This window comes from Sciurus vulgaris, assembly GCF_902686455.1.
Source record: "Sciurus vulgaris genome assembly, chromosome: 10".
In the NCBI taxonomy this organism is placed as follows: Eukaryota; Metazoa; Chordata; class Mammalia; order Rodentia; family Sciuridae; genus Sciurus; species Sciurus vulgaris.
Genome location: NC_136470.1, coordinates 120,920,156 through 120,943,632, shown reverse-complemented (window position 1 = coordinate 120,943,632; position 23,477 = coordinate 120,920,156). Strand labels below are relative to the sequence as shown.

General features: G+C 47.2%; 2 protein-coding genes across 12 annotated transcripts in view; both read right to left on the bottom strand.

Moving 5' to 3' along the window:
* BFSP2 (beaded filament structural protein 2) overlaps positions 1-10,399 on the bottom strand; it is a 66,190-nt gene extending 55,791 nt beyond the window's left edge. Inside the window, exon 1 of the mRNA XM_079101062.1 lies at positions 9,668-10,399. Coding sequence (XP_078957188.1) covers positions 9,668-10,156 — 489 coding nt within the window. The 5' untranslated portion in view covers positions 10,157-10,399. The remainder of the gene's footprint in view (positions 1-9,667) is intronic.
* Positions 10,400-12,411: 2,012 nt separating this feature from the next.
* The window catches only part of TMEM108 (transmembrane protein 108), a 327,142-nt gene continuing 316,076 nt past the window's right edge, over positions 12,412-23,477 (bottom strand). For all 11 annotated transcript variants that reach the window (XM_079101299.1, XM_079101302.1, XM_079101297.1 and 8 more), the window contains 2 exons: positions 19,376-19,530; positions 12,412-14,278 (listed from right to left, as the gene is read on the bottom strand). In XM_079101299.1, coding sequence (XP_078957425.1) covers positions 14,156-14,278; positions 19,376-19,530 — 278 coding nt within the window. In that variant the 3' untranslated portion in view covers positions 12,412-14,155. The remainder of the gene's footprint in view (positions 14,279-19,375; positions 19,531-23,477) is intronic.

Here is a 23,477-nt window from a genome sequence, read left to right as displayed (position 1 = left end):
TCTACCTCCTGCTCTTTCTGGGAACTTCTGCAGCCTGTGTGGGTTGAACAACTCAGGAATGCATGTGAGAAACACTGCTGTTAATGTTGCTGCTCACCGAAGGTGTGTGTTTTCAAGTTCACTCATTCCATGAACTTGAATTTATCACTGATTATGCACCAGCAATTTACATATGTTATTTTATTCAATATCCATGGACCGACCTAATGAAGAAGGTCTTCTATCTTTGTTTTTATGCAGAACATTTCAAACATACATAAAAAGAAAGAATGGACCCCCGCAGGCCCATCACCAGCTTCCGTGAATGTAAATGTGACTTATTTTGTTTCACTTATATAAAGGTGCTATTTAAAATTTCATAGCTTCATAATCATGGTCATATTTAAAAATTAATTATTAATTTTTGAACATTTGATGTTCATTTTCCCTATTTTGTCCAATATATTTTTTTAACACTTTGAATTGGATCCAAAGGACATCTCCATGGGCTGATGTCAACTTTGCCTCTGAATTTACAGCTTTCTCCCTCCATCTTTCTCCTTTCCCTGGCAATTTTTATTTATGAAAAAAATTGAGTCTCTTATCCTATATTTTCTCAGAGTTTGAGTTTTGCTCATTTCACCCCTGGGATGTCAATTCACATGTTATTTTGATCCTTGTATTTTCTGTAAATTAGTAGTTTTATCTCGAGGCTTAGCCACATTAAGTTTTGACTTTTTTCCTCTAAGCCTACTTCCTAGGTGGTTTTTTGTACTCCACCAGCAAGGTACAGATGCCTGCTGGTCTCTTTTTGTGATGTTAGTAATTATTCAATGATTTTTATTGTCTGGAGCCCAGGTTTTATTATGGTTGAAAAGTGACGATATTATAATTCTATTTAATACAATCATAAAGATTAATAATGTTTCTTGTTTATTAGTTGGAATATTTCTACACAAGGATGTCTTTAATTATTTCTTTTCTTTCCCACCTGATGTACCTGTAGGTCTTACAGGAGAGGCAGGAAAAATACTTGATTCTTCTTTATTATTTACCAGTTTTCAAAGTAATGAGCTGGTTTACCAGCAGCCTCCGAAGGTAATTAATTAATGTTTTTTATATTATACTGAACTCATGGATTAAAACATATTGAGCCCAGGGGCATTTACCACTGAACTACATCCCCAGTCCTTTATATTTTATTTTTTTAATTTTGAGACAGGCTTTCACTAATTTGCTTAGGACTTTGCTAAGTTGCTGAGGCTGACCTCAAACTTGACAATCCTCCTGCCTCAGCCTCCTGAGTTCCAGGTATGTGCCACAGCCCTGTCCAGTCATCATTCTTGATGATTTGGGACCATGTTTGGATAGCGGGAGTATTGGGATTGATTTCTGTGTTTTTGTTATGATGCTAATGCTTCTTGACAGCTTCCTTGTTTTCTGGCATGACAAGATGTTTCAGACTCGACTTGTACACTTACTGTTCCCCAAATCTGGATTTGATCACTTCTCCAAGGAACTCAGCTTTTAGTGAAACATGGTTGTTAGAGACCAAAATCTGAGGCTAAAAATGTCTGCTGCCAATGGGCTGGTCATTTCTGCTAGATCTTTTCATTGTTTCGAGATCTTTTCAGTAGTTCAGAGTTGGAAATAGTTATGTATTTATTTTTAGGATCACTTACCTCATGGGTTTATACAGATAATTCCAATTTAAATCCAGGACTGAAGAAGTGCCACTAAATTTAATCAGTCTTTCAACTGTATCTCCCTTTACCCACACTAAAAGTCTAAGTTCTTAATAACAAAAATCCAATTATCTCTCACTTTATCCTAGAGTATCTGTCCACACACACCAGTGTCAGAATAACACCACCAACGCTACTGCCAAGGATGTGATCACTGGAAACTTTAGCCCACTCCCCCGCCCGCCAGTTCTCTTATTCATTTCTCTTGAGGCTGGATGTACAAATTACTGTGGTTTTAAATAATCACTTTGAATAGTTCTTCTCTGTGTAATTACACTATCAACTTGATATGTTATTGGATTCCAAAAGTATTTTTGATACTTTAGGATTTGCTTATGATTTAATTTTGCTTTGTAATTATGTAAAATATTTTCATGGTTCCCAAATCATCTCCACATAATAAGATAAATTTTAAAAAGCTCCAGTGTCCATTCCGTCTTCTCCCACCCTATTTCCTCCCTCTCCTAAGTAATCATTTAAAAACATTTATTTTTTTCCCCATTCTTTTCAATTTAGGAAAATATATGTGCATAGATCATCCTCTGCTTTTTGTGGTGGGGTGTGTGTTAAGGATTCAATCCAGGGTCCCTTAACCATGGAGCTACATCCCCAGCTCTTTTTATTCTTTATTTTGAGACAAGGTCTCACTAAGTTGCTGAGGATCTTACTAAGTTGCTGAAGCTGGCCTTGAACTTGTGATCCTCCCACCTCAGCCTCCTGAGTCCCTGGGATACAGAAATGTGCTCTCTTCCCCTTTCTTAAATGGTAAAGTCCATACTCTCCCTTTTAACTTATCTTTTAACTCAACAGGAGATCTGGAGAGCTTCACTGCATAATATCGATTATGTCCCATCTGCAGGGAAGTATCCCTACTGATAGGCACTTGGGTCTCGCTCACTCTTTTGGTATTACAGATAGGATTGAAATGAACATTCTTATCTTGTTGGCAGAGAGTCCTTGAAGTAGGATTATTAGGTCAAATTACCATAAATGCCTCTATCATTTGCCTGTACATCGCCAAATTCTTGTCCGTTTTCTACTCCTGTTGGTACTGCAAAAACATGTCTGTTTCCCGAAGTCTCTCCCTGACCCTTTCTCAAACACACACACACACACACACACACACACACACACACACACACACACACACAATAACACAATAGGTGGACACATTTTTTAATGCTGTAACAGTCTGAGAGGTGAAAATGGTATCTCAGACTTTTAAAATTTCTGTTACGCAGTGAAGCTTCCTTTTATACCACTGGGAGACTTTTTCAATTTAAAAATAGTGTTGATAAATTTTTAACCTCAAATTTTAAATACTATTTATAAAATAGGGATACGAACCCTTTGTCTTTGAAGTTGTAAATATTATTTCTAGTTTACAATTCATCTTTTAATTTTGCTTCTGGTGTTATTTTGTAATGCGAAATTTTAAAAAAATTTTGATCATCAAATTTATCAATATTTTCCCCTGCTGCTCTTGGATTTTGAATTTTAATGAGGAAAATACTTCCCATCTGCAGGTTATAAAGGAATTCACCTACGTTTCTACTTATATTTCATTTTTAACATTTAAATCTAGGATATGCTTAGAATCTATTCTAGCACACAGCAAGGGATGGGTCCAGTTTTATTATATTCCTCGTGACTCCCTAGCTGTTGGAATGTCACTGATCTGAGACCATGCATCCGTTCTTTCCATCACTGGTCTCGAATGCTGTCTTCAACAGTGCCGTTCCACAGGCAATGGCGCCTGCCTCTGGATTTTCTATTCTGTTCCGTTGGGCTTCCTATCTTTTTGACATCCAGAGACTAGTGTGTTTTAGTGTCTTCCCTCTTCTGTCTGTCTAGTTTTTCTTTCTCCTTCTCATTCCTCTTGCCTCTGTTCTTACAAATGGAATTTATAGTTCACTCATCTAGCTCTAGGGGAAAAAAAGATGAAATTAAAAAATTCCAATGGCATTATTACATTTGTAAGTGAGTTCTCTGTGCTAAGGAGGCTTTCCATTTGAGCACTTGGGATTTCTTTCCATTTGTTCCACATTACTTTTGAGTCTTTTGGGAGGGTTTTGTTATTGTCTCATAGAGATTTTGGATATTTTTAAAGTGAATTCAGAGGCATTTCATTTTATATTATGCTATCACAAATGAAATTTCCTCTTCAACTGTACCTTTGTTTATATATGTGAACATCATTGATTTTTGATGTAATTTTGTAAACTGCTACTTTATTAAATGATCTTATTGCTTATTATATATTTTTTACCTAGAGTTTTCTGGGTTTTCCAGAAAGATGAAAAATTTTCCTCATTCTTTCCAATTCTTATATCATTGCTTTCTCTTGTCTAATCACTTAGACTTCTACCTCTGAGCAAGGCTACAGGGTAGGAGGGAGAGTGGGCATCCTTTCCTCATTCCTAATATCCTAATTTCTGCAGAAGGTCTCTACTGTGTCCTCCTTAGAGACCTTTTTTTTTTTTTTTTTAATCGTGTCAAAGACATCTCCAAATATATTAATTATTCAGATGAGAAACTGAACTATAGAGAGATCAGTGAAGAACTTGGCTCAAGGTCATGCCATTAGGGAGTATTGAGGCCTGGGTTTGACCTTGGGGCTATCTGGGTCTTTTTACCACCCCTCCCTGAGTATTTCATTACTCCAACCTCACCTTTTAAGATACCTAAGAGGGTCCAGAGTGGCTGAGTGCAGATATGGAAAGGGCATTGAAAGAAGCCCTGAGTGACAGGCCCCAGGATCTCCTTCCTTTCTTTAGCTGTCTTCCTCCTTCCTAGGCACCTGTGACTGAGCAAAACTAAGCAAAACAGTTTAGCAACCACCCTTGAAAGCAGCCTCCTGCCTCCTGTCCCTCCCTGCCCTATTGAACTATGTTTTCCAATCTTATTTATCTCTTTCCCTAAGAAAAGTTCTCTTGAATATATTTTTCTTTGTTATTACATTTGTAACCAAACCCTAGTGGCCTGTGTGGCTTGGCCAGCTGAGTCACCCCCTGCTCTGCTAAACAAACGGCATTTAGTAGGAAGTCGCCTGGGTGGTTTTATCTAGGGGAAACCCACCCAGGCTTGTGCAGGCACCAAAATAGCTCTCAGTCCTGTTCTGCCCTATCCCGGGACTTCCTTTCAAGGCCACCAGCTTGTCAATAATGCACAATGACCCTGTAGCCTTTCTTTTTCTCAGTGGGTAGGATTAATTAGTTCCTGTTTTTTCCCGGGAGGGTGGATGCTGGGGATTGAACCCAGGGCCTCACACATGCCAGGCAAGCCCTGTACTACTGAGCTACACTTCACCCTGTTGGTAGATTTAAAAAAATACATTCTAGGGCCATAGGGTCTGTGGGGGAGAACCTAGCCCTGATTTAGACTGCTTGAGTTTCCAGCAGTTTTCCAAATTTGGCAAATAAATGCCCAGAGTATGGGCTGTCTTGCCAAGGGACAGAGGGGTCGTGAGCAGCAGGAAAGCCGGTCGTGTCAGGCCCATTTCAAACCCTGCCCCTCTTGCCTTTCCGTCAGTTTGATTTCCCTGCCTGGGCTGACAGCCCTGCGGTTTAGGGAGAGCTGCTCTTTCCTCTCGGGGGGACGGCCAACGTCCTGCTCTTCCACGGAGAGCTTCTGTGGTCCCCTTTCTTCCCCGGGCAGCTTCGTCCTTGCCTGGCCCCTGGCTGCTTCCTTTTCTTTGAGACTCACAATGTGCCCACTGTCCCTCTGTCCTTTCCTCTGCAGCTTCTAGGCAGGGAGATGGCCTCATTCCAAGCTTGTGTTTGGCCTGTTTGAGGAGGAAAGGCCTGGTTTTGCCAACAGAGCTTATTATCAGCATCATTCACTTGGCAAGAAAAGTCCGGAGCCCAGAGCAAGGCCAGGAGGGAAATGGCCACCTTCTGCTGGAGCAGTTTGGAGGTGTCCAGGTCTTCCATGGCCTTGGGGCCACCACCTGGAAGTTGTCCCATCCTTTTTCACTGCTGAGTGAGAGAAAGGGCTGGGCGGTTCTAATACAGCTGAGGAACTGTATTGGAGCAGAAGTTTGGAATTGAAAAGAAATGTCATATGAACCCGGGACTGGCTGCATAATTTGTAGGTTCCAGTGCAAAATGAAAATGCAGGCCCCTTATTCAAATATCAGGAAAAAAGCACAATTAAAATATAAAGCTTTTTCCTTTCTTTCGTGGTATCTCTTTCTTTCCTTTCTTCTTCTTCTTTGTTTTTTTGGTCCTGGGGATTGAACCCAAGAGTGCTCTACCACTGAGTAACCCCAGTCCTTTGTATTTTTAACTTTTGAGACTGGGTTTCAGTAAATTGCCCAGGCTGGCCTTCAACTTGTGATCCTCCTCCTCAGCCTCCTGAACTGCTTGGTTTATAGGTGTATGCCACCATATACCCCTTCATGGCCTCTTTCTTGACTTGTTATGGTGGTTTTATTTGCTGTTTAATCCTGCACACTCTTGGGCTTGGAGATACTCAGGTAGACCCTTGTAGGCAATTTCTCCATCTTGTGTACAGCCCACCAGCCACTAGACTGTCCTGTTGGCAGATGGTTGGAGAGATATTGACCCCCAAAGCATTAAAACCTCAGTGCTGCCCTGTAGTACCTGGGTCAGGGTGGGCAAGAGGCTTGACCTTCCCCCCAGTTGGCGCCACCCACATGGGGCCACATGCCACTCAGGAGGGACTGGTGCTTAAGGAAGTAGGGGAATGGGCAGCCAGCCGGAGCTTATCCCAGCGAGCCAGAGCAGGGTGCCACACTATCCCACAGCTCTATCAGGCTTCATTTAACAAAAAAACTAGTTAAAGATAAAACTGTCGAGAATTTCAAGATGGCGACCTCAGAGCATTAAGAATCAAGTGTGGCCCTGTGGGACTGCACTGATGGCTCCTGGGAAGCCAGCCTTATTCTTCAGGATGAACTTCCAAACTAGCTGTAGAGAAAAGGTCGGAGAAGATTTCCCCACCCCAGGACACTTTGCTGATTCTGACATGGTAGGTGCCCTCCTGGTTGCTCAGTTTTACGTTGCTTTCAGAGTTGTGGCTTTCTGCCATGAGGGACCTGTTCCTTCCCCTCTTGCCCTCTCCCTTGTTTTTCTGAAAGCCCTCCTTTGTCTCCTTGCAGTTGGTGGAATAAAACTTGGTGGGAGCAGGAGAGGCTGTGGGGAGATACCAGGACAGAGGTGGCCCCACTTCCCAGAATGGCCCTAACAGCTTTCTGCATTACTGAGGGTGAGGAGGGCCTGGGGAGGCAGAGTCTGTTTCCCCGCAACCCTTTTATATTCTGAAATATTTTATATTTATATTATAAATATTTTATATTTATATTTGGTTCTGCTGAAATCTAGTTCCCTAAAAAACATCTGTAGAAGTAAAGCTCTGAACTTCCCTACTGAATTGCTCCAGACTGGTCTGAGAGAGTGCCATGGAAATGGATGGCCCCAGCCTGCTCTTGGAGACTCAGGTCCTCTTGGAGGCTGTTTGGGTTCCAGGCTAAGGAGTAGGTGGGATTTTTCTCCCGGTGTCTAGACACCATTCAGCCTGTTCAGGGCCATTGCTGGGAGCTTTCCCTGAGGATTTTTGCGCTGTGGGCCTGGTGAAGGTAAGGAGGGCCAGGAAGTCTGAGCACCTGGGGTCTGGGCAGGAAGGAAGAAGAGTCCTCTATACAGGCAAGGACAGGGGAAGAGTTGGCTGCAGGTAGAGAAAAGGAGGCTGCAAAGGGGAGAGGTCAGAGGTGGAATGTGCAGCCCAGGCCAAGAAGTGTCAGCGAGGGAGCACCAAGCACAGCATGGCTGCTTCTGAGCCCCCGGGAGGAGAGGGCAGCCCTTCATTAAGCGATTTGACTCCAGGTGGGCTTTCCACTAGGCCTGGCAGGTGCTTGGGACTGACAGGAAGAATCCCGTGTATTTAGTGTAGGTAGAGTTTTCTTTTGCTCTTTTTTGATGGAACGGAGCTTCATAATGACTAGAAGGCAGATCAGCAATGCAGAAATACCTCCATTTCTTTAGGTTAGTCCATGTTCGAAAAAGAAAAAGAAAAAAATAGGTCTCTATTCACATGTAGGACTTCATTTATGGGCACTTAAGAGGAAAATGACTCCTTTCAGGAATTCTGAAAGTGGCAGAGGGTGAATGTCTTGGTCTATAGTCATTTTGTGCTTTTGCCATTGAGGTTCTTTTATAGCTTTCCAGTCTCTAGTCTGCTTATCTGTGGATTTGCTGGATTATTCAGGCATTATTACACCCACTTTGTAGATGAGGAAACTGACGTCCAGAGCAGCTGAGTATGTTGCAAAAACTCCTGTAACTGACTGTAGCCAGGCAAGTCAGCAACTATTGGACATAAGTCGATTTTGTGGCCATACTTTCTAACCTAGATATTGCAATGCCTGGTTCCTCTGGGCATGCCTGTGTGGCTTCTAAATGTGAGTGCTCGTCCTGAAGCTGCTGACCTGCTGGAATATCTGGGTTGTTCTGATGGCTGCTATGGCACCATATTTGGAATCAGGACTATTGTGGAGACTCTGGAGGAATGACTGCCCCTTAGTTCCGACAGACTTTAAGGCTCCAGGCTGTTCTAAGATTGCGCTCTCTCACAGCCCAGATGGATGTGAGTGGAACAGCAGCACTGGGAAGGCCCGAGAGAACAGTGTAGATTATGTGTACTGTGCTGTCAGGCAGATGCTGATGACAGCAAAGAAGAAGCATTGTGGATGGAAATGGGGTGGGGAACAGAGGGGTTAATGGAGAGTCCCTGTGTGCATCTGCTCAGCATCACCTGGTCACACACAAATGGTTTGTGACCTCTTGGAAGTCTGCATGATGCCCCAGCGGGGCAAAGTGTCTGAGTTAGCAGTTCCTCACAGGATTAGAGACTGATTTAGCTCAGAGGGATCCCAAGGCCAGCACTTGGGGAAGGGAAGGGAAGGGAGGAAGGAAGCCAGCCACCACAGAGAGTCCAGCTGAGATGGGCAATGCTGGCAGAAGTCCAGCATTAGAACCTCAGGCTGCAGGCAGACATGATGGATGAATTCCACGCTCTGCAGAAATCACCCTGGAGGGCAGGAAAGCCGGGGCCGACCAAGCAAGAGATGGAACTTCTGCATCCTGCCTTGTCCAGTAAGATATTTAGAGTAATGAAAATTAAATAAAATAAAAAATTCAATTCCTCATTCTCATCAGCTACATGTCAAATGCTGCATTGCCACCGTGGCTAGTGGCTTCTGATTGGACAATATAGATATCAGACATTTCCATCACTGCAGAAAGTTCTATTTGAATCCAAACCATCTCATTAATATATATATCTTTCTATTGATTACATGTTGAAATAACATTGTGGATATCCTAAGTTAAATCAGATATGATATTAACTCCTCCTATTTCTTTTTCCTTTGTTTTACTGTGGGTAATAGAAACTTTTAATTTATTGACGTAGCTCATATTTCTGTTGGACAGTGCTATCGTGGATGGGTATGGGAAGACATGTCCATTTATTCATAGTTTTTAATACCAATTCATTCAATATACTCAGATGAAGACTGTAAAAATCCTTTCTCGATAGTGGCAGCTCAGGGTAAGGGGACAATGGCGACTTTGGAACTAGGGAACTTCAGGTTCCAATCTCAGTTCCATCCCCCATTAGCTTATGATCAAACTACATGCCTTAGTTTTATCATCTGAAAAATGCAATCAGGGATGATTGACACACAGCATCACTTTGAACGTTATAGGAGGAAGTGGATGAGCCGGGACTAGCAGGTCCTGCCCCTTTAAGACTCAGCAAAGGGGCCCAATGTCCTTATCATTAGACCATCAGCATTTTTAATATGGAAGTGTTGGTGCTGTGGCCAGTTTCTCTGGCCTCAGAGCAGCAACTCCCCCTCCCCTTGCCCCAGCATCCCCTCTGGCTATCTGCGAAGCTTTTGGGCATGGCCTGGTACTCACCTGCTGGCAGCTGCTGGCCCAGGAGGCCCGGAGGGCGCCCCAGCCTCCCGAACGCTTGGCCTTGCTCTCCAGGTGCATCCGCAGCTGCGTCTCCAGCTCCTGGCTGACTTGCTCCAGGGCATGCACCTTGGCCATGTATTCCACCAGGCAGCCGCCTAGGTCCTCCACAGCAGCATGGTCCCTCTCCAGGCCTGGAGCAGGCACTGTGGCCAGGCCTGAGCTCCGCAGGCCCTGCAGGAACACACTACTGATGCCCAGGGCCCGGCGGGTCACTCGGGCGCCCAGGCCACCTATGCCCCCACTGGGTGCTGTCCCTACATAGACCCCAGGGGTGCGGACGAGGCTACCCACGACATTGGTCCTGGAGGCTGGGGGGCTGTCCAGGGAGGACGAGGATCGTGTCCCCCTGAACGATGCCCTGCGCCTCTGGAGGGGCATGCTGGAGCTGGCGCCGGCGGGCACGTCCACCACCACTCTCCGCTCACTCATCACCCCTCTGCCTCTGTGGCACCCCGCAGGCTTAGAGTCCAGCAGCTTGTGGTTTCCAGCCCCAGCATCCCTGTGGCCCGGTCACGGGCCTCTCTGGAAGCTCCCCTGTCCCTGGGGCTCTTTGTCTGCTGCCTTCCATGAGCTTCCATCATTCACTGAGCTGAAAGAGAAACGGGCTCTGCCCAGGGCTGCGTGCAGAGAGGCGCTCATGCGTTCTCTGATGCCGGGTCAGGTGCCCAGCCTCCCAGAGTGTTCTGCTGGTGGGGGGGGGGGGGGGGGGTGGGGTAGGTGCAGGCTGTGGGGGTGGCTCATCTGGGTTTGTTTACTTCACCACTTGAGAGGCCAAAGTGGGCACCACGCAGCCCCATTTCACAGGCGGTAAACGGAGGCCCCAGGGACCTCTGATCACAAGTGTGATGATCACTTTCCCCAGATGTCAGCTCATAAGCCAGGACTCAACCTGGGTGCTTCAGCACCAATGCTGATGCTTTGCACTGGCCTACCCGTGCTGGTCTGGGTCAGTGTGCACAAATGCCTAATGGTGATGGAGGTTGAGAATGGATGGGGAACCAGCCCTGGCGGGAGGCAGCCTGAGGAAACCCAGCCTGCTGCTTCCTCCCCGCTCCTTGGACCCCAGCAGTTTCAGGTCCCTCCCTGGCTTTCACCTCCTCCTGCCCACTAAGAGTCTGCTCTGGACCTGCTGCTTGACCTCCTGGACTTCCTTCCTGTGCTGGCCTGAGCCTCAGACTCTGATGGGCTCTTGAGCAAGTTTAGATCCCATGTGTCCTGGACACCTGCTGTGCTCTGGCTATCCTCACACCACCATTTCCCCATCCCTCAGAAACTCATAAATAAAAAGAACAAAGAGAGTGTCTTCTGGTAAGGTCTCCAGGGGTGCTCCAGGTTAGGATTTGGTGGGATCCTCTGGATTTTGGTTCCTACCCTGAGGGGCTACTAAGTCATGCTGGCAATCACTTCCCGAGGATTGGAAAGGTTCCTCCAGTCCCAGAGAGGACAAAACGGACTTAAAAATCACTGCACTGAAGATTTGCCCTAGAGAAACCAGATGACCAAAATGTAGAGTTTGATTTATTGACTTCCTGTGATGTGAGAATGTATCTCCAGTTAAAAAAGGGGAAGGAAGTCAAATTCCATTCCAGTGCTATGCATGCTTCCATCTTTGTTTCACTGAAATCTCTATGCTATTTTAGAAGACAGGGAAATACAGGGTTGACATGTATGGCTGTTTGGGCTGTGTACTGCACAACCCATGGTCACATGCCTACAATTGGCCATTGTCCCCATATGTGATAAGGATCCTGAGAGCTGCAGTGATTTCCCTAAGGTCCTTTGTTCAGAAAGTAGCACAATTAAGATGAGAAGGCCTCTTCTAACTCCTAGTCCAAGAACTTATTTAGGACCCTCTCTGGTACCCACCACCCAGAAAGTAGAGCACCCATCCACAGGCAAAGTCAAAAATTCTGGTTGCCTACTAGAATGTTTTGTGTGCTCTTTCTTCCTGCTGATTAGGATACCACACCCTTCCTTTTGTCTTTCTTTTGTTGCCCCCTCAACTTTGTCTATTTGAGATGACATGGAAAATAGTTGATAAATACTGACGTTTGCTATTTGATAAACAGATGAAGGAGCCATCTGGATCAAGTTGAGGCCGTTGTGTCTCTGGTTTATTTAGGCGTGGCATCCCGGCAGGGTCCGTGGTGCACTGGACACTGTACTACGGTGACGCCCTCCTGCTACAGGTAATGTTGACTGGGTCCTGCGGATCTGATCCTTATCAATTCCAGGGCTATGGACCAGGCTGGATGAAGGGTTCAAGCTGCCCATTAAGGGGTTGGCAAAGGTGTCATGTTTAGGCATTGTTATTGCACCAAATGGTAACACTCAATTGCCAGGTTAATTGACAGGTTTCTCTGACTCAAGGGTGTCCATCATAAATTCACAGAGCCCTGGGGAGTGGAAGAATGGGGAAGGAAGACAACCCAATGGACCCTAGCCTACCCAGAGCCCTGAAGAGAGAGGAGTCTCCTCTGGAAAAAGTCACAATATGCTCTAAATGACCCACTTTACCAACTAACACACTGCTCATTGTATGTTCTCCTCATGCTCATAAAAGCCAACTTCATGTGCAAGCAGGTTAAAAAGCACAGGTGGACATGAAGTGAGATTGTACCACCTAAGAGAGACTTGAAAGTTATTTTCCGATGAAAAGAATGCAAAATGTATTAGCGACTTAATCCTTTGGGTAATAAAATAAGTTTATTTATATATCCATGGTAGCTGAATTCTGTGGATACGGAAAAATAAGTCATACATCCACAAATGTATATATAACATATGTATCTTCGATTACATATATTATATATAAATTTTGCTTTACAAACAGATTTCTCGCTCTATATACTCACACACATTGATATATTCAATGCAATAGCTAAAGAAACATGAGAAGGTTAAGGTCAGAGAACAACATAGACAGTAACAGAGAAAACGAATCTCAGAGCAACATTTAACCCGCTCCTTTGGGGGCTGAGAGACAACATAACTCATGTCGAGGAGGTTCGCACAACATCGAGAACACACATTTTCGAAGGCCATCTTTCTTTTTGAAAAGGGAAATGTGGGAGGAAAAGAGAGTCATGGTAAGAAGACCACAGTAACAACACAAACGTATGAACTGACATTCAATTTCAATTCCCAATCTGCCTATAAGAACATCTATATTCAAAATATACTATCAAACTATTTTTCTTTTAGAGAAAGGAAGCGTCAAAGCAGTTATCGTCTCTTCCAGCCACTCTTAGGAAAATATCAGAGAAGCAGCCACCTCTGGAAGCCCCTCTTGTGTCTCTGAGAGTCTGAGCCCCCACTGGCCTTGCTGGGCACCATGGGAGGCAGCCTGGCGGGAGGCGGGGAGCAGGAGAGGGGAAGGAGGGGAAAGGAAGAGCCGTTGGCAGATCCTTGGGCCCACAGGACAAGCTGGTCTGGTCTGCAAGCCCTCTGCGGATGGATGGAACTAGCCTCTCGCTTCTTCCAAGCGGCTGGCTTTGGCAATCTTGTTTAAGAGCGCAGGAGGAAGGTTTCGGAAACGATAGATCTTAGACCAGTTCCTCACTTGGGGCACAATACCATCATTTTTGGAGAAAACCCCAATGAACATTTGATCCTTGAGGAAGGGCAAGCGTTCTAAAGCTCCAGGCTTGGGACCCATGTCTACACCCTTCCTGAGGGAAGAGGCGCCGCCGCTGTCGGATGCAGGCCTGGGTGCTGGCAGGGATTCAGGTACCTGCTTCCTGGAGGGAGCACCCGGGCTGTGATCTCAGGGCATGCCTCTTAGAATGCTTCCATGTCCTCCACGGACTCCTGAAGGCTGATGGCCCTCGACGTGGGTGGCACTGAACTTGACATCCAGTGGTGCCATGGTGAGTCTCCAGGGTTCCGGACCTCCAGGGTGATGAGATGCTCGCTTCTGCTTTGGTTTGAGTATGTCCTATGTCCCGTTCTTCCTGGGCGGCCCAGTTCCCTTCACGGGTGTGCACAGGAGGAGGGAGGAGACCAGGTCCCACTGAATCTAGAGGAACTGGAGCTTTAGGAATCAGGCCACAGACCTCGCCCTTGACCTTTTTAACATTCTGCTTCTGCAGGAGGTCGGTCTTTTCCCTCACCTGCCAGGGCTCCTGGGACTCCCCGAGGGCTCAGAAACAGTTATTAAGAGAAGCAACCGATGCCACTGCTTTGCTTAGAAATACCTTTATTTTATAAAGCCACGGGTCATTCTGTAAAGTTTTTTTTTTTTTTTTTTTTTTTTTCTGATTTTAAACCACACTTATAAAAAAGATGTTGACAATTCTTAGGAAAAAAAGCTGAAAATGTTTCTCATTAAGTCAGGGTTACACAAAGGTTATATTTATAATATATATATTTGTATATTTATAATTTAGAGATGAAAAATAGGGAACGGCAGAGCGAAGGCTGCTGCAGCTAGATCTCCGACACCTGATCGTTTCCCACGAACAGCGTTTCTTGGCAGAAGGGGTTCACCAGGACCATCCCCGTGTCTCGGTAGTCGCCGTTGGCTGGGGACCGGGGCTCTGAGAGTTGGTCCTGGGGAGAGAGGGAGGAGATGGTGTGAGCTGGGGAAGGTGTTCTTAAACAAATGAACACATAGGAACATTTATTTCAGGATCTCTTGGTACAAGTTTATCATCTCTATTGCCAAGGCGGAGGTGCAGAGTCCTCTCCGCTGTTCTTTCAGATTTTTTATAACCACTTCCAAAAAAGGTTTCCTGCTTCTGAGTTACCCTTACCCTAGGTTGTCAGAGATGGTGCTGCTTTCCTTGTCAAAGTCTGAGGGGGCTCACCAGACCCACCCATAGCGCATAGCTTGTGTCCCTCAAGGGCAAAAATTGGTTCACGTGGACCCTGGACTCTACTTCCTGTTTGTCACAGACTTCTGGGAACCTTCTCTGCTCTTCCTTCCTGAACACACCTACATTCACTCACTGCTTTCCTCTTCTGACAGCCACCCATCGGAGTCCTCCTCCTGATCCTCCCAGAGCCTGGTCAGAATTATTGCCCTATTTCTTGTAGCATCAGAAGCTGAGCTTATAGCTAGAAGCTGACCTGAGGGTACTTGAATCTCTGTGCAATTGCATAATATGCAGTAAGCAAAGATGCAGCCTGTCTGCTCAACCCCAGGAGCAAAAAAGCCTAGCAGCAGGTGATCCGAGTTCAGAAGATAATCTGATTGCATTGCCAGGGAAGGACCAGGAAGGACCAGGAAGGATTGGCAGTATCTGTGGGCTACTAAAGGGTTATCCTCAGATTCAGGTACAGATATTAACCCATTTGGGCCCATCATCCCAGATTTGGAATACCTATAAAAACTAAAATTGAGGTAATGAATATAACATTTATGGTAACTTTGAGATAATTATTATGGTCACAGAATATACAACCTGGGACTTAATGGGTTAATTTAGAAACAAAAGCCACAGCTTGTTCCAATACTAAACAAGTGAAATCTAAGCCCCTCTGAGCCATTTCAGGGCAAATGAACTCAACTCAACAACAGGCCTAAGGTATAATGGCTCATGCCAAATCTGCCTACAAATGTTTTTTAAAGAAGCCACAATTAATTCTCTGTTTATTTTTAAACAAAACATAGATACTTTTTGAGGAGGGCTGATTGCTTTATGGATCATAAGGAGAGAATTCCATTGTTGATGAAGATATCAACAAGGAGACGACAAGCTCCTTCCCAGGATGGACTTTGCTGAGGAGAATGGACCTGGATCAATTTCCAATGAAGGAGAATAGGGTGGTACCTCAGAGAGGGACAGAAATCCCTTTTCTCCACCTTGCTGTTGGTTTGGGGGGTGTTGGAGGTTGAGATGAGGTCCATTGGTTTACAGTTTTCACAAAGCAAGAATTGGCCGTGGATGAACCACATCATACGTTTCACTGCATAAAAAGAAAGTTATTTAAAAAACAACCAAGGCAGGAAAAGAGTAAAAGAAAGGAGGAGGAGGAGGAGGAGAAAAAAAGAAGAGAGACTAGAAAGTTTCCAGGGACCCTCTGGCTGTCTAATTCCGGATTTGCTTTGTTGCTTTCATGGACATGGACGGGAGGGAGGCAGGGAAGCAAGAAACTTGCTTAGGCAAAGCATCTGGCAGGTCCAAAGCTGGTGGTTAAAAGGCGGGGTGGGGGGTGCACCTGAGGATGTGCAGTATGGTGGAATCTGCCCGGGACTTGTGGGATGGTTCCCAGCTGTCTCTGTCCTGGCTCTGGGCTGCCTTCCTTTGCTCTCAGACAGCATGAGCTCAGGTAGTTGGAACAAATGGCAATATTTCTCTGCATAAAGCAGAAGGGGAGTGGACTGCCGGGAGGCGAACGCTGCTAAAATCCGCTCTGAAGCCAAGCTGAGCTTTCAGCTGTGGCTTCAGGGGAATCCTCCTGTTCTTGAGACTGTGAGCAGCTGGGACGGCCCTTTTCAGCAGAGCCTCTGGCTTGTGTCGGACGGCGGTGCCGGTGCGCCGTGCTGGAATATCTAACCTCGGAGCTCTACCAGTAGGGGCCTTGGCTGTGGTGAGCTCATAAGCACTGTCCTTCGGCCTTGGTTTTCATTTACAGATTTGCAAAGAGCATTTGCAAAACTGGGAATTCAAGGACTCATAGGCCAGTAAAGGGATTTTTGCAAATTAGAAATTTTTCACTTACTGTGATATAAAATGTGCTCAATCTCCACTCAAAGTTAATTTCTCCATGAAGCTGGCCTTCTGTTTATCCTTTGTTTAATTTTTTTTTTAAACTGGGCAACTACTATGTATTAGGCTGTAGGCTGAGTGGATGGGTCAATGGCAGTGAACAGAACTGATGGTTTGGTCATTTGATGTGATTTACCCTGGGTCTGTCTTGGGTCAGGCATTGTCCTAGGTGTGGGGAATGGAGCAGTGAACACAGGAACAAGGTTTCTGCCCTCAGGCAGCTTATATTCTAGTAGGTAATAGACCAAATGCAGGTCAAAAGAGAGGTAAGGTTGTGACATTAGGGGGTTTTCATCAGATTGGAATAGTCAGGGAAGGACTCCCCCTGGGACGTGTGTGACATTTGAACAGAGCCCAGAAAAAAGCGAGAGATGGAGGCTCATAGGAGAAGAGCATTCCAGAGAGGTGCTGGGGCAAAGCTCCAAGGGCAGGGGGGCTTCCTGTGGGGCAAGAGCAAATACAGCAGTGCAAACCCAGCAACTTGGGAGGCAGAGGCTGGAGGATGGCAAGTTCAAGGCCAGTCTGCGCAGCTTAGAGAGACCCTGTCTCAAAATTTTTGAAAAGGTGGGGGGTGTTTTGGGGATGTAGCTCAGTGGTAGAGCACCCTTGGGTCCAACTCCAGCACCATTGAGTAAATAAATAAGTAAATAAAGGCTGTCTCACTTGGGAGGTGTGAGGGGAGGTAGGGGTGGCAAGGCCAGCTCATGAAGAGTGTGTATGGAAGGAGGAGACTGAACTCTATTTAACATGTGAAGAGGAACCATTGCGAGTCAGGAGCCTTGGCTGACACAGGGTCTGGCTGCTGGGTGGCTGTCTGTCTTTGTAGACGGCAGGCCACCAGATGGCAATGGGGAGCCCTGTTTTCAGAGCCTGCTGCAGCCATTAGGATGTGGGGTGAGGGTGGGCTTGGTCCAGGAGGGCCCTGCTGAAGGAAGAACCAGTAGGACTTGCCAGACTGGGGTGCCAGAGGCAAAGCTCCTTGCAGTGACATCTATGTAACAAAGAAACCAGGAGAGTTTGGGGCTTGCGGGTGGGAAGGGGGGAATCAAGGGTTTGGACCTGGGCATGCAGGTTTGAGGCAACTATTAGATGTGAGTGTGGCAGGTGGCTGGGCATGTGGGTCTGGAGTTCAGGAGAGATGTCAAGGCAAGAAAGAAATTTGAAGTCAACGGTGTGGCAATGGCAATGGCTTTTCAATCGTGGAATTAAGTGGACAAAGAGGAGCCATGGTGGAACTGAGCCTGGGGGCTCCAGTGACGAGAGGCCTGGGAAAGACAGGGGACTCGGTAAACAACTGAGAAGGAGCTGCCAGGAGTGGGGGAGAACTGCAGAGGTGGGGACATGCATTAAGGAGGGGATGACTGGTTGACTGGCAATGCTGCCGGGAGGTCTGGTAAGAAGTGTGCTTAGAACTGACCGCTGGGTTTCGCAGTGTGGACGCAACTGGTGACTCCAGTGTGGGCCAAGCAATATTGAACTAGGATCAGACCAGGGGCCATGTGATCACAACCCCAGTGAGTGCTAAGATGAAACAGCAAAGTAAGCCGAGACCCTATGGCAAGAGGCCAACCCCAGCCCCGCAGGCCAGGGAAGGCCTCCCTGAGGAAGCCACATGCACACAGGGCCCTGAATGACGGGCGAGGGGTTCAGGGGGGTGAACAGTGGAGGGTGTGCTGGGGAAAGACAGAAGACACTGCAGGAGATGGAATGGCCCATGCACAGATCTGGAGAGGGTGCCATGTCACTTTGTACCATGAAGGAACAAAAAAGAAATGCCCCATGGCTGGAGCTAGGCAAATTGAGGCAGAGCACAGTACCGGGCAAGGCCAGAGAGTTGGCAGGAGGCAGGTCCATCTTTTTAAAGACTTTGAACTTTAGCTTAAGGGCAATGGGAAGCTGCAGAAGGGTCTTGAGCATGGAACTCTGTGGCCACTTTGCCATTTAGAGTGGATCTGCAGGGGAAGAGGCCCGTGTGCCTCCCAAAGAGCTCTTCTCACCTGCCTGCCTGTTCAGAAGTCTGCCATCTTTCTTTTGGCCTGTCTCCATTGCACCAGTTGACCTATTATTTCTGCTTGGTTTTTCTGTCTATTTTTCCATCCATTTATCCATCTACCAAACCACCCTTCTTAATTCATTCTCTGATCACACACGGAGTGCCTTCCCCAGGCTGAACCCTGGCTCACCCAGCACTCGAGACCTCCAATGACCCTCTGCTGCCCCAAAGTGATGTCCAGACTCCATGATACCCCATCTAAGATCATGCTTCATCTAGCCCCTTCATCTCTCTTTCCTGCTCCACCCTGGCTCATCCCCCTGCTCCATGGGGGAATGCAAAGAGTGTGGACTCTGACCACAGAGTTGAGGCCCTGCTCCCTCACTGGCCAGCCGGCAGCCATGGGCCAGCACTCCCATGCACTCTCCAGGGAATTCTCCTTAGCCTTGAAGTACTGTCCCCATCCTGGGCTCAGGCTCCTTCTCCACGATGCCTGCTGAAGTCCAAATGTCCTTCCCTGCATGCCCCCTGGCAGGTTTCCTTCCCTACAGCTCTTTGTCTCTAACCATTCTTGGTTTCCCCTCGTTTGTTTCTGAGTGACGCTGGGGTTCCTCACCGAGTCACACCTCAGACTTTGAGCCCCTGAGAATAAGCTGTCATCTCCATGGTGCCCCAAAGTGTCTGCCACCAAACAGGTCCTCAATCAGTATTTGTTATTGTTCCCAGAAACCAGAAGTCTCGAGAACACTGCTCCTCAAACTCGAATGTGCAGGAAGCACCTGGAAATTCTTAAAATGCAGCTCCAGACTCAGCAGGGCAGGGGTGGAGGGTGGCTGCTGCTGGAGCCTAGAGCTCTGGGAGGGGCAGGTGCCCCTGGCTCTCTTAGGGACCCGCGCTGATCCCTGCACAGGCAGGGGGACCTCGTGGCGTGGGGCTCCTCACCTCCGAGGTCTCGAGGGACTGAATCTCCCTCGGCAGCTCCACGGCGTGCCTGTTAAAGTAGTCCATGGTGATGGCGTTGTTCCAGTAGCTCAGGTTGTTCTCCGGGTTGGCGGTCTTCTTCTTCCTCCTCATGCAGCACACCGTCAGCAAGACGGCTGTGGAGAGAGTGCAGGTCAGAGAGGGAGATGACAAGGACGACGATGACCATGGAGGCAAAGGTGCAGGCAAGGAAGGCCCGTCTCCAAGAGCCTATTTTGTGCCAGAAACTGTTAAAAATATCTGGGAGGGTAGGGGTAGAAAAAAGAGGCCTAAATTCCCTGAGCTTCCATTGCAATGCAAGCATGGAGGGCTGCAGAGGGGCTAGACAATAATCACAAACAAAATGAATACATAGGACAAATTCAGAGTGTGATAGCCATTCAATGAAGGTAACAGGGTAAAGCGAGGAAGATGATGCAGGGAGTTAGGGGAGAGGCTGCTTTGGAGTCACCATTGCAGGTGGCCCTGAGGAGGTGACCTTAGAGCAGGGAGCCAGTCATGTTGTGGGATGGGGCGGTATGTTCCAGGAGGTGGGAACAGCGTGTGCAAAGGGACTGGGGGTGGGCAGCTAATTGTGCGTGAGAACAGGAAGAGCAGCAGTGGAGTGTGCGTGGAGTGGAAGGTGAGGTCAGAGCAGTGTTCAGAGGCTGCCCCAAGGGGCTCAAGGGCCGGGGACTTGCATGGAGCTTGCTGCTATCCATGGTTACTGCAGTACCAGGAAAGGCCTTGCTCATCTGGTGGGAGGGTTCCCAGAGCTTGGCTGCAGAGAATGGTATGTGCACCTCGAGCTGCACCTGAGGACTGATGGGAGCACTCTTAGCTGGAGTGGAAGTATGGAGAAAGGGGAGCAGGCACAGTGAACTTCACAAAATAAGCCCTTGACTTCTATAGAGGATCTGGAGGGCAGAGGCTCAAAGTACAATCCCTGATGGAACAGCTTTTCTGGCACTGTCACGAAAACAAATAAAACCCCCCAAACCTGCTAATACTTATGCAGGACGTATGTTCCAGGCATATTAGATATATGAATTCATAGCTGAGTATGATGGCACAAGCCTGTAATCCCAGAGACTTGGGAGGCTGAGGCAGAAGAATTGCCCAAGTTCAAGGTCAGCCTCAGCAACCTGAGACCCCATCGCAAAATAAAATATAAAAATGGCTGGGGATATACCACAGTAGTGGAGTGCCTGGGTTCCATTCCATGCACCAAAAAAAAAAAAAAAAAAAAAAAAAAAAAAAAAAATTAATTCATTTAATTCTCCATTCAACACTTGAGGTCAGTCCTACCAGGACTGCTGATTTTATAGACAGGAAAACAGGCTTGGATAATAAAAGTGATAGGCCCAAGAGAAAACCCAGATACCTGGACTCCAAAGCCCATGCTCTTAAACACCCACAGTTCTGCCTTGGGTGGGTGCAGAGGCTCACCCTGCGCAGGTGGTCTGATCAGGGCTCCGCAGCCTGACTGCACACATGGTGTGACATGCGGCCCTCTCTGTTTAATTGCTGAGACTCCCAGGTCCCAGGAAGAAGGTGCATGTCTGGATCTTGAGGATGAACTAGGCGTGGATAGAGTGGCTTGGGCATGCTGTCAGGGAAGGCTTCTGAGGTCAGAGAGAGTTGGGTGGCTTGTCCTAGTTCACACAGCAGAATACAATAGAGTGACAGTTGTTCTTGAGGGGAGAAACCAGTAAGTGAGGGCTGAGTGCATCCTGCCCCAACTTCACTACCACTAGAACCTCCAGGTGCTGAGCCAGCTGTGGCCAGGGATGCGTACACCCAACTTCCTGGTAATGCTAATCACTTGTGTGCTGGGCAAGGAGCCAGGTTGCGCTGCCCAGAGGCCAGCACCAGGGGGCAGCAGAGTGCCGGTTCCACCCACAGCAGCCTCAGGGTCTGGCCCCATTCTGTGGGCGAATGCCAGGGCACCAGGCAGCTGCAAAATCTGGCATCTGTGCAGGCAAAGACCTCAGAGCCCAGACCCCAGGCCCCAGGGGCTGACTGGGAGATTCTGTAGTTTTCTTTGCAGCTGCCGGCCTTGCCTTTCAACCTGAAAGGCCTCTGAACAAGGTCAAGAGATAGGGTGAGTTTCACTGAATCTGCTGTGAACCATCTTTTTAAATTGCTTCTCATTCCTCCAGGTTCCTATGTACGTGTATGATTCCACGAATGGTATGAATCTACATCGTGTACAACCATAGAAATGGAATGATGTACCCCATTTGTGTACAATGAATCAAAATGCAGTCCGTAAAAATTAAAAGATAAATTAAAAAAAAAAAAGCCTCTAAACATAGATTTCTGAATGGGCTAAAGATATTTTAGAGATTAGCTAGCATCTAATTTGTCAAAAATTTGTGGATTTCCTTTCCCTCCTTTCCTTCAAAAGTCCTTTCTTTCAATAGTTAAAGGAGAAAATGGTGTGGAAAGGATCAGCCTGGAAACCTGCTCCTTCAGGCCACCTTCTTATTCTGCAGGTGCGACAACACAGCCCAAGGCCCAGCTGACTCGTCACGGGCAACAGGTCTGTGAGTGGCTGGGTTGGGACAGGACTCCAAGTCCCCTCTCTTCTTTTCTGATGTCTTTATTCTTCATGGTCACTACCTGTCACCTGGCTCCTGGAACTGGAATGATGAAATAGCTGGGAATTCAAACTGGTGAATCAGAAGTCGTAAATGGAGGGGAGCAGGCCAAGTCCCATTTCCTCAGCTCCGGCTCAGTTCTGGTGGAGCTGGAGCCTGGGGGTGTGGGGTTCTCAGGAAGGTTTCCTTTGTTGGGACAGAGTCACTCTTCAGTTGTAGCACCTCCCATCACGTCACACAGACGCCAAACACAGGCTGGCGGGGAAGAAGGGTGCCCATGAGCTAGATGTATATAGTCTGTGCAGCCCTTTAAGGGAGAGAGTATCTGCACCTCCTCCATGGTCTTAGCTAGGGCCTAGCCAATATGGCAGGAGGGATGTAGAATTTAGAATCCAGATGATAGTCGATCACTCATATGATCTTAGAAAATTACTTAGCCCTTCTCAGTCTCAGCCTCCTCTGGGGAGATTAAATGCAACCACCACACACTTGGCACTGTTCCTGGCACACAGTAGTTGAGTAACTGGATCAGTCCCTTCTCCATCCTACATTCTTACTCTACAAAGCGGGGAGGTGAGCTTGCCCAAGGCTGTGCTGCCAACCTGGGCTTGCAGTTGGCAGAATCCCTAGGGAGACCAGGGCCGTGTCTAACAGCCCACCTTGTGCCTGGCTCTGAAGAAAGCCAGGTACAGGGATCCTGCCCTGCAGGGAGGGCTGACGCCATTGCAGGATAACCTGGGACTGGGACAGGTCACACTGTTCTACACGTTCTCCCCATCACATGGTGTTAGTGTGCCTGGCTGGTTATATTTCTCTCAGGGGGGCTCAAGGTTCCTCACCATTTCATTTTTTTCCTGGAAGCCAGCCTGGCTATGGAGAGAGCAGGCTTGGGGGCAGAGAGGCCTGGGTTCAAGTCACGGCTCTGCCACATATTACACCTGGTAAATCATTGCTTCTCTGATTAATAGGGACTTCACAGGCTCGTAATGAGAACTGGGCAGAGCATGGATGCAAGACACGAAGCACAGTGCCTGATACTCTGTGGATGCTCCACTAACACAAGCTCTTTTCTTGTTCTCTCAGCATCCTGCACAAGAAAGGTCTAGAAAGAAAACTGGGCTGCATGATTCTTGGGGTGCTCCAGGCCCAAGCTCCCCCTGGGATTTAGAACTTTCATGATTTCAGTGGTCTGAACTTTCACCTAAGAGGGAGAAGTACTACCAAGATTATGGAGTCTGTAACGTATTCCCAGCACCTGGGCACTTTACAGGCCAATTTAACCCCCACACCAACCACCTGAGAAAGTACTGATGCTCATCCCACTTATGGAAGATGTAGCCGAAGGTCATGGGAGTTAGTAACATGGATCACTATCATTCAGTTAATTCAAATGACTTGAACACAGGTCTTGGTGACCTTTGAGTTGATGCCTATTGTCCTGTATCATCCTGAACACTGGGGACACCTACACTGATTTTGGA